Source organism: Sciurus carolinensis, chromosome 11 (assembly GCF_902686445.1).
Source record: "Sciurus carolinensis chromosome 11, mSciCar1.2, whole genome shotgun sequence".
Classification (NCBI taxonomy): domain Eukaryota; kingdom Metazoa; phylum Chordata; class Mammalia; order Rodentia; family Sciuridae; genus Sciurus; species Sciurus carolinensis.
The window spans coordinates 88766626-88782399 of NC_062223.1; the positions used below are offsets into that span (position 1 = coordinate 88766626).

The window sequence follows — 15774 nt, forward strand, 5'->3', positions numbered from 1 at the left end:
GAGATGACAGCAGTTCAGAACCTGTTCCATTACACTAGGCACTCAGAGGGTGTTCTACCGAGCTCAAGGAACAAGGCCCAGATGAACAGGTTAGGAGGAAATTACATAGTGTGAAAGGACTAGGAACAGATTTAAGGGAGGGGGACAAAGGGAGACACATGGTTTGCCACCATAGACTTCTGGAGACAAAGTGTGTCTTTTTCATCTCAGTGTCATTCACAGTGCATTCCCAAGACGGTGGCTGGCACATGATGGACCTTCATTCTGCCATTCAACAAATATTTATTAAGCAGTAGAGGATTTGTTTTTCCAGGTTTAGAATTTTAAGCTTGTTAATGACAGCTGAATTCTTTCTCTGTTCTGTCATCTGAATTTTGGGACTCTAAGTTGGACTTCATCTTTCATGTTTTTTTTAAACATTTTTCCCTCTTTTTTTCCTTAGCCCACTCTGGTGTTGTTCATGCAGTAGACTTCAGCAATTATTTATTGTGGGGAAGGAGGAGAAGACAATTTAGTGGGGTGGGTGATCACTCTCTTATCCATGCTTGAGGCTGGAGAATGTTCTCTGAGACTAGTACCCCAGCATCTTTCCAGAAAGACCTGCCAAGGCTATAGCTTTTGTTACCTTTGGTTTCTTTCCTTCCATTATCCACATTTGTCACCAAAGATCCTCAGTGCCCTACCTAACAAGGTAACAAGCATTCTCCCTCCCTACCTACTTTTCTTCTTTCTTTATTCCATTCCTCTCTTTATATATTCCATGTACTTTTTTATTCCATTCCTCTCTTTATCTTCCTCCTGTCCTCTCTTTCTCTCTCTCTTCCTTTCTTCCTTCCACATATCTTCCTTAAACTTGTGCCCTGTGCCAGGTTGTGGAGGTACACCAACAGGCAGCACTGGGTGATCAGGGAGCTACCTCAGTCAGGTAGGGAAACGGACTTGTGCAGAGTTCATTGCAAATAGTGCAGCCAAGCTCCCAGAGCTGAAGTTTCAGAGGCTTAAACTAACCAGTAGGGAGAAGAAAAGTAGGCAGGAAGTAGCAAGCATAAGGTTCAGGGAAGTTTTCCCAGAAGAGGCCACATAGACTTCAGCTCTGAAGGAAGAAGAGACATAACCTTGTTGAAGAAAGAAAGAACATTTCAAGCAGAGGAGGAAAGTACATATGCATGGGCAAGGGGTGAGAGGAAAACAACAAAAACCAGGACAGGTTCTTCTATGTGACTTATCAATTCTATCTCCTGGCTTTATTCTCTAGCTGTTGACCTCATATCAAGTGAAATGATGCAATCTTCAGGTATTTTGGGAAATTTAGATAGCCAATCATTTAATCTCTTAAATAGAAAGGCATTGATAATGTGGGCTAGCCATGAGATTAAGCACACTCTAGGGTGAAAATAGGATTGTGTGGGAGAGAGATCCAAGTATTCCACCCCAGATGTATTTCTTAGGCATACTTCAAGTTGGTTATTCAGAGAAATTGTGGACCTCTACAGACACAGAAATGGTTCTGAAAATCTAACCTTAAAAGAAATTTATATCTAGCTTCATTGGTAAACAGCAGAGGCAGGCACAGCATTTTCCATCTGCTATCCCTACCTTCTTTCGGCCTAGCAAAGATCCCCACAGGAAGAAGAGATTGGGGGTGTGACACCTGGAGATTGCCTCAGAAGGCTATTACCTGGGAGACTTCATCCACATTAAGAAGGCAACTCTTGCTCATGGACCGTGCACATTCTCTTCCCTAACCTTCCATCACTTGCACTACCTTCCCTCCCCCAACCCGCTGAAGGCCCCAATCCCTATCTCTTTGTTAAGCTCAATGGAAGGTTCAACTATTTTGCCCCCATCCCCACCCTTTGAGTTGCATGTTGAATGTGTGTGTGGTTCTCACACTTAGGCACACAATAAAATTTGTATGTTCTTTGTCCTACCGTCAGTTTATTTCAGACTAAACTAAACTTCAGAGGAAGAATTTAAAACTTTCCTATAGGTTCAGATAGGAAACCTGATAGGAGACTAATGAAAATCAGGCAACTGATGAGAAATGTAATACATGTGATATTGTGTTCTCTCTCTGGGGAATTTGAGAAGTAGGACTCCTTCACCATGAAGGCTGATGAAACAAGCCATAGCCTCTCCTAGCCTTAGGATCAAAGACACTGAAGGAAGAGGACAGAGTGGTCCTAGCAATTTCAGGTGATGCCAAGGTCCATTTTGAAAGCCTTTTGGACTAAACCTTTTCAGGTCTAACACATTTTCAGGACATTTTAGTGAAATCCTCCCATTTCTACCAACTCAGCTGCATTGTGAAGAAAAACTGAGGAGAGGACCAAGTCCCTCTCCCAGTGTAGTTTATTTCCGTTTCCAGAACCTCTAAAAACAGGAGACAAGGCTGACCTCTTTAGTCAAGAGTCAGCTCAACTTTAAAATTATGATTGCATGTGAAAGCTAAAACGGGAAAGAGAAAAAAGTCAGTTCTCAGGGGCAAAAATGCTAAAAAACCCTTGGGCCACATAGGGTCTTGGCCCCGCACATAGAGAGTCTGTTGGGGTGGGAAATCAGCCAATACCAGTTCAAACCAGTTGAGTGTCAGGGATCATGGGGTTTACTCTATAGGTGTCCAATTTATGATAATGATATTTACTATAGTGATTATATCACATAATCCTTAAAAAACAGAAGCTCGTGGTTAGGTCTTATTATTGAGAGAGATGCCTGCCAAAGTATTTATCCACTCTCAATGAACTATTTGCAGTAAAGAAATCAAAGGAATAGAATATGTATTAGTTCCCTAGGGTCTCCATAACAAATTCTTAAAAACTGGTTGACTTAAGTCAACAGAAATTTATTCTTGCAGAGTTCTGGAGGCTAGAAGTCTGAAATCGAGGTTGGTTCCTTCTGGAGACTTCAGGGAAGAACCCTCCATGCCTTTCTTCCAGGAGTCCTTGGTGTTTCTTGTTTGGTCTACAGCTGTGTAACTTCAACCTCTGCCTTTACATGACATTTTCCTGTGTCTGTGTCTAAATTTCCCTCTTAGATGGATACCAGTTATTGGATTAGAGCCCACCCTAATCTAGTATGAGCTCATTTTAACTTAATTACATCTGTAAAGACCCTATTTTCCAAATAAGGTCACATTCACAGGTATTAAGGATTAGGACTTCAACATAACTTTCAGAGGGACACAGGGCAACCCACAGGAATGTAAAATGAAAACAAAATGAAATCCTGTGTAAAATAAAAACAACAACAAAATTCTGAGCTAGGAGTGAGGAGATCTGACTACCCAACCTACTAACTCCCCATTGGGTTACCTTGCCCTCTGTAAGTCTTGGCTTCTCCTCTCTAAAGGAAGGTGATGCCTTGCTTCAGAAATGCCAACAGAATAAAATAAAATTGTGTGAAGTACTTTCTATTGGGAAAGTGTTTCTACAAGTGCAAGGGATTATTATGAATTCATTCCAGATTGTGTTGACTTTTCCTTAACTTCATAACTACTTAATGAGTAGGTAATGGAATGAGAAACACAGCCTGTCTTACAGGGAAGAGAATTTAAATTACATGCCTTCCTTCATTTAGGGTTTGAGATAAAAGTACAACAGCAATCTGTACATAAGGAGAGTAGTACTGCAAATCCTTGTTCATTGGGTTTTTATTCACCCAAGACAGGGTGGTAGTCAAGTGGAGCAAAGGGTGGCAAGCAATTTAAAAGCCAACCAAGAATGCTGATCTCATTTGGGACATCAGCAGACATCTCCAATGGCAGTGGTTCTCCTTCCCTTTCTGTGTGGTCCATAATATTATTGGATCCTATGGCAACGTCCTGATAATTGCTTTGAATTTGTTTTGTCTGATGACTCTTCTGAATAGAAGGACATGGACCACTCAACTTACAAAATTAGCTAAGGAAGACATTTCCTTGGCTGACTTTGGTAACTTATTTCTATGTCTATTACACAAAACAGAAAAATTGTGTAGCCAGAAAAAAAAATGGTGAAAATCCAAAGTTAAAAGAAATAAAAAAAGGCCCCTTCCTTTTTATAAGAGGATTGAAGCTCTTGTAGTGATGAGAAAACTTTTTTCTGACCACAAAATTAAGTCAGTGGGACTGGGAAGGTAAAGATGGCCACCCTGAAAATACCAAGAAAGGTGTCATGGGGATAACAGCTTGAGAGCTATAGTTACATCCAAAGCATCATGTGATCCACTTGAGTGCTACTGATGACCACAGTGGTGATAAATTCTGTTGACCTTGGATTGTGGGGGTTTGCTGACCCAGGAGAAATCCCGGAGGGGAAAAATAGCACTAGCAAAAAAAGAAACAAAGAGGCTCTCAGAAAGCATTTCTCAATCTGTCCTGCAAATGGAGTCCTCTATTTCTCATGGCTGGGTATGTGTGCTTCCCAAGGGCCACAACACACTTCAGTAACATGCCAAATCACACACTAGTTAATAAACAAAACTTTATTTTCCTTTAATACAAAAATTAAATAGCAAAGTTTTTTTGTACAGTGATAAATTAGAAATTTACAGTACAGACATCAATGCAGACATACTTTTGTACATCCTTAAAAGCAACGTCCATTTCCTTTGAAATTCAGCAATTCTTTCAGGGCAAGGGTAGCAGGAGTTACATATATAGGTACCTCTACATGGAACATCTGAAAGTCCCCCAGGTTGGCCTCCAGTTTTCTGGAGCTGTGGGGTGGCATAAGGATCCAAGAAAAGGCCCCAGACCAACTAGCTGGACTGCTGCACAAAGCAGGTTGAGTTATATTTTCTCTTATTGGAGTTAACATCTTTCTTATGAAGAGCTCAAAGGGTCTTCATTCTCAGACCTTCTAAAGCCTCACAACACATTGTGAGGTAGAAGAAATTCAGAACCACCAACAAGCCTCAGTGGGAGAGCTCTAGAAAGCAGCTTCCCCCTCCCAAAATGCAGTCAAGCCAGGGTGTAAGCCTATTAACAGGATTGAAAACTTTTCACCACCTGGGAGGGAAGATGGACCCAACCTTTGTGGGACAGAGCTGCTCTCACCCTTTTCAGAAGCCTTATGGGGGATGACAGTGGTCATGGACTGAATATTACAGGAGATCAAGGAGGTACAAAAGCTTTGAGGGCATGGCTCATACAGGATCCCCAAAAGGCCCTTTATAGATTACCTAGGTGAATACTAGGAATTCACTGATGCAAAGAAAGGAAACAGGTAAAGCAGAAACAAAGAACAGAAATAAGGAAAGCAGAAGGCAACTAGCAAGGCAACTGGGCTAGCCAGGGAAGAGGCATGTCAGGGGAATCTGAGTCTCACTTTTCCTCCTGGTACTATCAAGCATGCTATTATTGCATGCATTTATGGCAAGAGGCAGCAACAGAAAGCTCTATCCAGGTTATCCTGAAACAAAATCCATTATTTAAGCCTCTAGGCTCTGTTTCTAGGTAGGAGCAAAATGCTCTCCTAGTTGTTTCCAAGATCTGTGACCTAGCCATGGAGGAAAAATGATAACCCAGGTCCTTTGCCAGAAATGATGCAAACCTAGACAGGCACTCTGAACTCAAATACAATAAAGGAACACAGAGAATTGTTAGAATCCAGGAACTTGATGTGATAGGCTGGAACAGCAACTCTATCCAGTGCCTTCCATTACAGAATGAAATTCAGGATATAGATTGATTTTAAGAGGTTTCCTTCCAAAGTCTGTGTTTTGGCTCCTTTCTCCCACCTTTTTTTTTTTTTTTTTTTTTTTTTTCCTTCCCAGTGCTGGGGATCAACCCCAGGGCCTTATACTTCATGCATTCTACCACATCTCCACATCTCCAGCCCTATGTGGCTCCTTTTCTTAACTTCACCAGAAGTCAAAGACTGCACTTTACTGGTGAAATCTCTTTAAACTGAGCCTGTCCCTTCAGGCTGAGTGTGTTGAGTTCATCTTTGTATCCTCAGGTCCCAGCCTGGTTCTAACATAAAAAGGATTTAATTCTATAACCAGGAGGCCGAATGGGAACAGAGATACAGAGCTGGGGGTGCTGAATAGAATCACAATTCAGCATCTAATGCAGAAGTGCAGGTGAAGGAGTGACCAGGGAAAGGAAAGTCAAAAAGCATGTTAAGGAAATGAAAAGGGTCACCCTTTCTCCGGTTTCAGGCCGCTAAGCAAGCTGCCAGTTCAGAAGCAATCTCAGTGAACAGGAAATGGGTCTCCATTAAGGAAAAAGAATCTGAATCAACCAAGTAGTTAAGCCGGATGGTTCCTAAGCCATGTTCCTCTGCCCTGAGGTTTGGCCTATACAAGCAGAAGAAAGTCTGTCAAAGATGAGGTTGGACAGAGGTGCCCTTGGCCCTGTTTAATAAAATCTCTAGAGACTGAGGGATTTTTGTAGAAAGCTACAAGCATACCTACTTATACTAAGTTTCAGAGAAAGAAAAATAAAAACAAATCTAACTTTTCCTCTAGCAAGAAAATGTCTTCAAATATTTCTACACAAATCCCAGGGAGCACCCCAAGCTCTGACTTGCCTACTTGCCTACCCCCAAAACCATATTAGGAGCAGGAGCTTGTTTCCTTATAACCTATTCTGAGTCTTCCTAGGGGATTTCTATGGAAATTGTCATGAAGCAAAGTTGATGCTTTTTGTCAAAACCCCTGTAACTGATTTGGAAGGAATCCTGGGAATGGATTAGAGATGTGTTAAAGGTAAAGAGACCCAGGAAGAGGTTTGTGGGAAGGAGACAGTAAAACAGATGTGAACTCCAGAGGTCCCAAGTCCTCCAAAAAAACCAATAGTAAATTTCAGCAGACCTAAGTGCATCCCCACCCTACTTCCCTTAGACGAACACAGCTGATCTCCCAGGACATCCCCAAGCATCTAACACAGGGCTTTACACACAGTTGGCACTCAATAAATGTGCTGAAAATGGACTTTTACTTTTTTAAACAAATATCAATTTAAGAGGCAATGGAGTCACTTGAAGTTTGTTGGTAAGTGACTCCTCAGTCACAGAGTTCCTTTCCTGAAACTGTAAACACTCCGTTGTCCGGAATGTGAAAGGAAAGGCCTATAACCATGTTGCATTGCCAACACTACCAATCCAGTCTGCACATATGGCTATTTATGATTAAATGTGCCTTCCTCTGAGAAGGCAAGAGATTTGTGAAATAGACAGTCAAACTCCAAAATGTTGTCAGGGCACTACTCCAAAACTCAGAAGTCCTTTTCACCTAAGTGCCCTTTTATTGTTAGAATTATTATTTAATCATTGGCCAATACTGCCCATCCCTCTGCTAGGTTCTGTCTTGGTCACAAAATCACTAAAGTGTTACAAAGAAAACTACATTACAAACCTCTATACTCTAGCATTAAGTCTCCCCACTGCATGGTCCTTCTTTTTCCTGGGCCAGAATGCCTGCACAACTCCCAAGACACCAGAGCAGAGCGTGAGTAAGGGCAGACTCTGCCCCTGGGTGCATGCTCCAGGGCCCTGGACAGCTATGGGAACTATCTGCAAGCAGCACGGAGAGTTCACATTTTACATTTCATAGGCAATGCAGTCAGACGAAATTACACTGGTCCTTCCGGGGATCAGTTCTCATGCTCCTAGAGCTCTAACCCAAAGTCCAGCCTAGGTACTCATGAAGCAGCAGGGGCCACCCAGGCCCACAAAGTTTCTATCTAAAAAGTTCCAGGACTTTCCTTTCTAAACACACAATGCACTTTATGTGCATCTGGATCTCAGACTGTTCAATTATACACAAAAACAAAGAAGGAAGGGAAACGTCAAACCATTGGTATAAAGCTCAAACAAAAAAGTCATGCTTATTTTCAGAATTCGATTACCTATTTGGAATTTGAGTCCCTAGAAATGTTTCTCCACTTAAAGTGCAATGGAAAGAAAAAGAAAAATGAGCTTTCCTCCTATTTTTTAAAAAGGCATGAATTAATAAGTGAGTCCTTGCAAAGCAGTTGCTGAAGCAAAGTCAGGTATGGGTTATAAGAAGAGCAACCTGTGACACTGACAACAAATTGTCTCAGAGACCTGGTGATTAGAAAGCCTAAGGTGAGTTAGGAGAAAGGCCAGTTAACAACTTTAAAAGAACTGCAACTTTTGATAGGCTGCTAGGGGGTGCCCCCTTGTGAGAAACGTAAAGCATAAATTTTAAAAGCTTTGGATACCTCTGCAAAAGGCAATTAAGACTTGTGCTGTTAGAGTTTGCAGTTCATTTCATATGGTCTACACTTTATTCCCTGCTAACCAATCCAGCTCCTGGCTGGCATTCTGGAGATTCATTAAGCACCATATAAATACTTCAGGCCACACTGCCTTCAATGAAATCTTATAAGGAGCCTTTGCCAATTACTAAGGAATAATTATGCACCAAGTAGTTGGATTAGCTGTCCTTAGTTCCCTTTACAAAACTGAGTAAGTTTTCCTGGTGGTAAGTAGACCAGACTCTGATAACATTCTTATGCCAAGGAAAAAAGGCACTATCATTCTAAGAATGCAAGTTGACCATAGTTTTAAAGTCAGTTGAGTATACTATGTCATGGTCCAAGAATGCGCTTTTAATTGTAATTGACACACACAAATTACACAGTTAATCTGTGTGAATGCAAAGTTGCCAAGAAATTTAACATTTTAGCTCTTCCAGACTGGCGTCTGCATAGATGCAATCACACAAAGTAAAATATATTAAGTCCCCATTGCTCAATGCAATAGGTCTCTGGGGTTGCTAAGGTAAGTCAACTTAGTAAATCTCATTTTTCCTCTGAATTAAGTGATTGTCAGAAAGTGAATCACCCTTCCTTTTCTCCTCATTAGGCATGCTGCAGAGCAAAAATTCCTATAAAAATACCTTTTGGGGGGTCATTAGTGTAAAATGAAGAAAACAGCAGCAGCCTAGAACAGAGATTGAAATTTAAGAGGAAAAAAGAGAAGAAAAATCCACTGGATACCTTGTGTGTGTTAGTACAGTACTTTTGTTTGTTCAAACAATTCTGTTTTATGACAAAGGCACTGGAAGATTTTGACACCACCTCTTGGGAGTGCAATCCACAAAGTTCTAAACAGAAGACAGTGCACCACAGATGTTTATGTTAGATCAGCCAAACTATAAAACTCTTGTAACACTTCTCTGAACCCAGCATTTCCAGTGTTTATAGATCACTTTGCTATCTGAAAGACCTAGTTAGTATTTAGAATTTAAAGGATTAAAAATATTAGTCTTTCTCCCTGCAAGTTACCAACTCACACTCAAATCCCACCCAGTAGGGAAAAACAGCATCGCCCTGAACTTTTTGGATTCAGGCAGGACCTCCATGCTCCAAGCTGCGACCTGCTAAAGTGATCAACATCTTGATTTTTCACAGCTTTGCAAGCCTCTAACTGGCTTTTCCATTTTGGATCATTCCAAAGTCTGCAGCAAGATCATTGGTTTTTATGATGCTGGGGTGGGGGCGAGGAGTGGTGGGTTGATGGGGATCTCTTAAGTGTTGCGAGTTTGTTCAAACTGAGATTCACCACATAAAACTTTTAGTTGCACTTCCACAGAAATGCTGGCAACCCCCCTTCAAGATGAGGAAAGTGTGGAGGCTGGCTAAGCCCTACACCACAGTTTCGTTGCCTTTCCCAGGCTTCGCCCAACCATTCCCTCTCTTCTCTCTCTTTACCTTCCCGGAATTCACCAATTTGTTGGAACATTTCTGCCATGTGTGAAGCGTTTTGGCAGACCAGATCCACATGCCTGAAGTGATGCCCACGAGCAAAGACATAAAAATTTTCAACATTTCAACAGCCATATTAGAGTCATCTGCAGAATACCGAAAGAGCGCCCAATTAGAGATTTCATAGAAATAACAGGCAATCACACAGGTTGCAGGAACTGTGTATAGTACTGAGAAGACCCCAATCTTGACCATCAGCCTTTCCAATTTATCTGTCTTTGTCCCATCCTTTTGAAGATTTGACCGAATTTTGAATAAGGCCACCAAACCTGCAGCAATGAACAAAGTTCCAATCACCAAATAAGTGAAGAGAGGGGCCACCACAAAGCCAGTGAGGGCATCGAGGTTTTGGTTCCCAACATAGCACAGGCCAGTCAGTTCATCTGCATCCACCAATCTCATAATTAAGATGACAATAGTCTTCACTGCAGGGATGGCCCAGGCTGCAATGTGGAAATAAGAGCTGTGCATTTCAATGGCTTCATGACCCCATTTGAGTCCTGCTGCCAAAAACCAAGTGAGTGTCAGAATAACCCACCAAATGGAGCTGGCCATTCCAAAAAAGTACATCAGTAAGAAAATTATTGCACATCCTGTGTTCTTAAGTCCTTCTTGGATGAGAACGGGTTCTGCTGCCTCTTCAAAATCGCAGGATATCCTTTCCCGGCCTACAGTCAGCCTGACAATATAAGCAATGCTATAAATATTATAGCACATACTGAGAAATATGATGGGGCGCTCAGGGTAAGAAAACCTGGAAGAATCAATCAGGAAGGTCAGCACAGTGAAGGCAGTGGAGATGAAGCACAGGCTGGCCCACACGGCCATCCAGGTATCAGTGAACTCCTTGGCAGAGCGGCTGTATAAACCAGCATCATAGCCACACTTAAGAACGCAGTTCAGGCTCCTTTTCACCCAGATGTACTGATCTGAATTGGTTCCCACAGAGTGACACTCCTCCCCAGGCTGGACCGGGGTTTTGTGAGGTAAGGGCACCTCTTCATCACCTGGCCCTTCCATGCACATGTGATTGTGGTCGTTCTGTGGTGGGAATTTGCTGCAATTTAGGCTCTCTGGCCAGGCAAATCCAAATTCCTTCAGGACTGGTTCACAGCGTCTCTTGACTGAAAGACACATGCCGCCACACGGGCCAATGGGGATGTTGATCTTCTCTGTGCACATTGGCACATAAACCGAACAAAGGAAGAACTGGAAAAGTAATGAAATGAACAAAGAAAACAATGACTTGGAAGTTTGACCAAATGCTTGCACAAAGTTGAGTGAATCCTTCCAGGCAATGTACATATCTACTTTTAAACCAGTCGACCAGGAGTCTGTTTACTCTGCCCTCAAACAAAGGTGCCTAATAATCCATCACTTTTACACACTTTTCTTAGTTTGGCTGTAGTAATCCTTTCCAGAGGAACATTAAATAAATAAATAAGAAGGGTCTTAATAATTATATAATCTCTTTTCACATCATGACCCTTAAGAAAATAAACCTTTAAAAACTGGCTTTCAATCTCCCTCTCCTTTTTAGCCACTATTTGAAAAAACTGAAGAGTCTAATAAAATAACTCAGTTATTTAAGTGATGGGGTGCTCAAATTTTGTCTTCATTTCTTCATCACCTTAAAAATAAATGTAATATAAAAAATATGTGTATATATACATATATATATGCACACACATATCCTGTTAATATCCTCTTCCCCCTACTTTATCCTTTATATTTTTTAAATCAATCCCACATTGAAAATGAAAATATACCAAATGAGACAATGTTAGACCCAAGGGATACAGATTGAGGTCTCTGGTCACTAGGGGTTTGTTTGGCTAGGGTTTCCTCAATGAATAGTAATGAAGCACAATAGGAAAATGTAAATGTTAAGGCCCTGAAACTGCAATACCAGCAGGGGCGAGTCCAGTTGCTGTCCTCAATTCCTCCAGCATTGATAAACAGTCTCCTTGGCTCCTTACAGATGTTGTCTATGAAGTCTAGAGTTTCAAGTAACTATTTTCCAGCATGTAAAGGGATCCTGGCCTGTCCTTCAAAACAGCTTGGCTGCTTCCCCAGGATACATGTAATTAAAAATATATATCCCTGCAAAAGTTGTTTCTCCAACCAAATTGCCACTGATGTCAGGATATGTGCTGTTTCCAAACTGAGAACTAGAGGATCATTTCTTAAGCTTTTATAACCTAGTTCTAAAGTTCTGAAATTTCCAAAGGGATATTCTACCAGCAACAGGTCTAATCCCATCCATCTTTCCAAAACCACAATCCAGCTTTTAAAATGACCTATGTAAAAACATACAGCTAGTAGTAAGCTATATGTCTGTTTCTTATCTCTCAGAAGTTGCAGCCAGAACCACACATTTCTGAAGTTTTTAGTCTGGACAACTAACCTCCATATTTTTCTCAACTGTTCTCTTTTCTAAATTTCTAAAAATCACTCAGTCTTCCCAACCAAAAAACAATGAATGTTAAGTTTTTATATTTTTTTGTCAGTCTTCAGCCATAATGAATTCGTTGTTTTGCAAGATTATAATAACCCTACATATGCAAATTCTTCACTTATTATTCTAAGACCTTACACATTACATAAGTTTAAAATTTTTTAATAACTGCAAAAAAAAAAAATCTTCCAATCTACAAACAAACTTCTGGAGCTTCATCTATTCCTTCAAGCACTAAATCTTGCCTCAACCCTGAGGATGAGAAAGAACTCAAGTCAACCCAACTTACTCCTTCCTGCATGACCTCTAAAAGTGTAGAGACCACACGAGGAGGGGTCGTTCCGCAGCAAACGGGCATTAGTATTTTATTTCTAACTCACCCCCAAAAATATGGGGAGAAAGGAGGTCGGTGAGGGACAGGGAAGGGAGGAGAAGTTCCTGTCTCCTTATCTCTCCTTCCAAGTCTTAAATGCAGCTGGCTGCTCTGCCTAGGACTCGTCCACCGAGCAGTGGCCGGAATCCTTGGCAAAGTTAACCCTCAGCTCCACTGGGGTTAGGGGCTTGGCCAGACATGGGTGGGCAGGGGAGAAAAACGGAAGGGCGGGGTGTAAGAGTGGGTTCTTTCTCAGGCCAAATGACTTACACAACGTTTTGGCTTCCAGTTCCTAAGCAGGGACAGAAAAGTGGTGGTGGGGGGGGGGGTGGAAATCACTTTTCCAGGAGTTTTGTAACCCTCAGGCTAGAAAGGGGACAGAGGTCTTGATTTAGCATGGGCTCCACCGAGGGAATTTGGGGCGTCTCTGCCCAAAGGGTCCCTCCCGGGTGGGGGTTAGGGACGCCCACCTGCAGCTGGCTGGAGCAGCCGTACTGAATGAGCGGCGTGAAAGTTGTCAGCTGGAGCTCTGCGTCGGTCTGCAGCTCGTGCCCCACCAGATTGGGCATCTTGGTCACGTTGTAGCCGAGGTTCTGGCACATGGAGATGCGGATGGGGTCGCAGCGCCGCTCCTCCTCGTCCCCGAAACTCCGTGCCGGCCCCAGCAGCAGGAGAAACTGCAGCAGCAGCCCCAGACTGAGTCCGACACCTCCCGGAGCCCCCGGGACGCTCGGCCCTGCGCCCCGCCAGGCCATGGCCAGAGCCCGGGGCAGCAGCGGCGGCGGCGGGGGCTGCTCCAGCAGACACCCCCAGTTTGCACGGGGGCGCCGGTTGCCCGCGCTGCTCCTAGTCGGGGGAAAAGAGTGAGATAAGGCGCCAAGGGCGACGAGGGGGCAGTGGCCGCTTCTTTAGCAGCTGAGTGCGTCTGTACCGGGTATTAGACGCCCGAGGCTGAGGCCGAGGGAAAGGCTGCGAGGGTCATGGCTACAGGTTAGCCCATAACCCGGCGCCCGCGGAGTCTGCTCGGCGTCTCAGCTAAGCCCGCCAGCACTCTGCGCCGCGCAGCTCTCACCACCCCAACCCTTCGTAGCGCCGGAGATTCTCTGGGCGGTGGCGGGGCGAGACGGACAGAGCGCCTCTCCAATGGGATGGCGCTCGAGGAAGAGAGGGGCGGGGCTAGGGCGGGGCGGCTCTCCCGCTGGAAGGGTCAGGCCTCAGCCCACAGCCCCCCTTCTCCGACCCTCCCTCGCTCCCCGGACCGCCCCGCCCCGCCCCGCCAGCTTCCCCGCGCTAGCTTTCCACCCACCCGGAGGTTTGCTGGGGCCAGGCGGCGACAGAGCCGAGTAGCTCCCGCCCGGCCAAATCGCTCCCTCCTGTCCCAGGTGAGAAGTGCTGTCCCATCGATGCCCCCTTCGTGCCTGCCTTCCAGCTGTCACCTCGGCCCTTGACCACCTCCCCGTCGAGCGTAAAAACATGCACAAAGAACACAGGATTTGGATTTACACAGACTGTGGCTTTAAATCCAGGCTGTGTGACCTTGAACAAATTGTCCAACCTCTCAGCGTCAGGTTCCTCATCCGTAAAGTGACTTGGGAGGATTAGCGATGACGCGTAAAACGCTTAGCATGGTGCCTGGTACAACACGAGTTCGTAGCTATTTTCACTCCCAACTCGCAATGATTGGAGCTGGGCCCCCTCTCCCCGCCCCAGACTCGGCCCAACCTGCTCCGGGAGCTGCGAGTCTCCAGCAGCGAATGGGGGAGGCGTACGGGAGCCAGTCGACCAGCCGACGGTCTCGCGCTCCGATTTCCTCACCGTATGAAATGAAATTCCACAGGGGGATTCGAAAGGAAATGAGACCGGGACGCTCCGTGCTTCTCGGCCCGCCGCCCTTCCTGTCTCGGGGACACGGTTTCTAAATAAGGTTGGGAGGGTGAGAGGGCGGGAGGGGAGAAGCTTGACCTGTGCGCTGGGGGCAAGAGGACGCGCAAGACCAGGACTCCCCTTCCCCACCCTCCCGGGCCCCGCTTCCCTTCAACCTGCCCTCCTTTCTTACCTTGCTTCTGCGTAGTTCTGGGGATCAGGAGATCTTGCAACCAGGGTTCCCATTCAACTTTCCTTTCTCGTTCTCAAGCCCAGGGGCTTTGTGTGCTCCACCCTCTCTCTGATTTACCGTTAGCCAGTGAAACTCCCAGCAGGTGGATTCCTAAACCGTTTACTTGTTGCCTGTGGTCAAGCAACTGTGCCTCAAATTGTGCCAAGCCTCAAACTGACATCTGGCCAACTTCTGAAGGAAGTTCATGTCTACCTCACACAGTTACTCTAAGAGTTAACTGAGATAACTTATGCCTGTAAGTCATTTTGCACAGTGTCTGGCACATAGTAAATGGCACATAGTAAATGCTGAATAACTTGGTTATTGTTGGGTTTGGGGTTTGTTTTCTTCTGGGACCAGTAGACGAGGTCAGTTATAGGACAACCCCCTGCTTTCCAGACGTGTTAAAGACATCTCTGGCAGCCCAGGTCTGAGGATATGGATAAAGGGATTTCTACCCTTTCCCTAAGATCTTTTTGACCCCCATTTGCCACTGTTTTCCTGGGGCTGTTTATATTCTCCCATTTCAGCTGATTCTGTGGCAAATGACAGAGGCTAGGTATGAATTAGAGGAATGCACCATTAATGTAGTGCTCATGTTTTGTCTTATATTACCAACTCAATTTGACTGAGGGAAAGAATGGAATCAACTTCTTTTGGTGTTTGGCTCTGTGCTTAGAACTGTTGGGCACAGACAAGTTGCTGGTCTCCAGTCATTGTCATAACCTCCTGGTGAAGGAAGCTGTATATTAGCTGCTTAAAGAGATTAGAAAACTGAGGCTAGAACCAAAGAAATAGAAAATGACAGAACCCATCAGATCATGGCCCAATGAAGGCCCTTCAAATATGGAAAGCAAGGTTATTTCCCCAGAAAAAGTCCCCATGTGGAAATCAATGTACTCAGCAGTAGGGCTGAATCTTTGCTTATGCTGAGTAATGCATGAGACCATTGGCCTACAAAGTTGAATAGATGACCAGATGAACAGAGCAAATGATCTGTTAATCATTTGGGCTATAGAGAAGCACACATCAGGTGAACAGATTAAATGAATACATGATCCCCATCCTCTAGGATAACACAGGAGACAAAGAATAAATAAATATCAGTAACTCAGTGTGGTAAATGTACC

At 44.1% G+C, this 15774-nt stretch overlaps 1 protein-coding gene across 3 annotated transcripts; it reads right to left on the reverse strand.

The window, feature by feature from the left end:
- Nucleotides 1–4443: 4443 nt before the first annotated feature.
- Nucleotides 4444–14423, reverse strand: Fzd4 (frizzled class receptor 4). 3 transcript variants are annotated; one of them, XM_047518093.1, is made up of 3 exons: nucleotides 14365–14423; nucleotides 13020–13395; nucleotides 4444–10927 (listed from the first exon to the last, which is right to left on the reverse strand). In XM_047518093.1, exons 2-3 carry the CDS (start codon nucleotides 13302–13304, stop codon nucleotides 9599–9601), a joined length of 1614 nt encoding a protein of 537 aa, XP_047374049.1. In that variant the 5' UTR covers nucleotides 13305–13395; nucleotides 14365–14423; the 3' UTR covers nucleotides 4444–9598. The 3 variants fall into 3 exon arrangements, with proteins under 3 accessions (XP_047374049.1, XP_047374047.1, XP_047374048.1); XM_047518091.1 differs by having other exon boundaries at nucleotides 14272–14388; XM_047518092.1 differs by lacking the exon at nucleotides 14365–14423 and adding an exon at nucleotides 13481–13676.
- Nucleotides 14424–15774: the final 1351 nt, after the last annotated feature.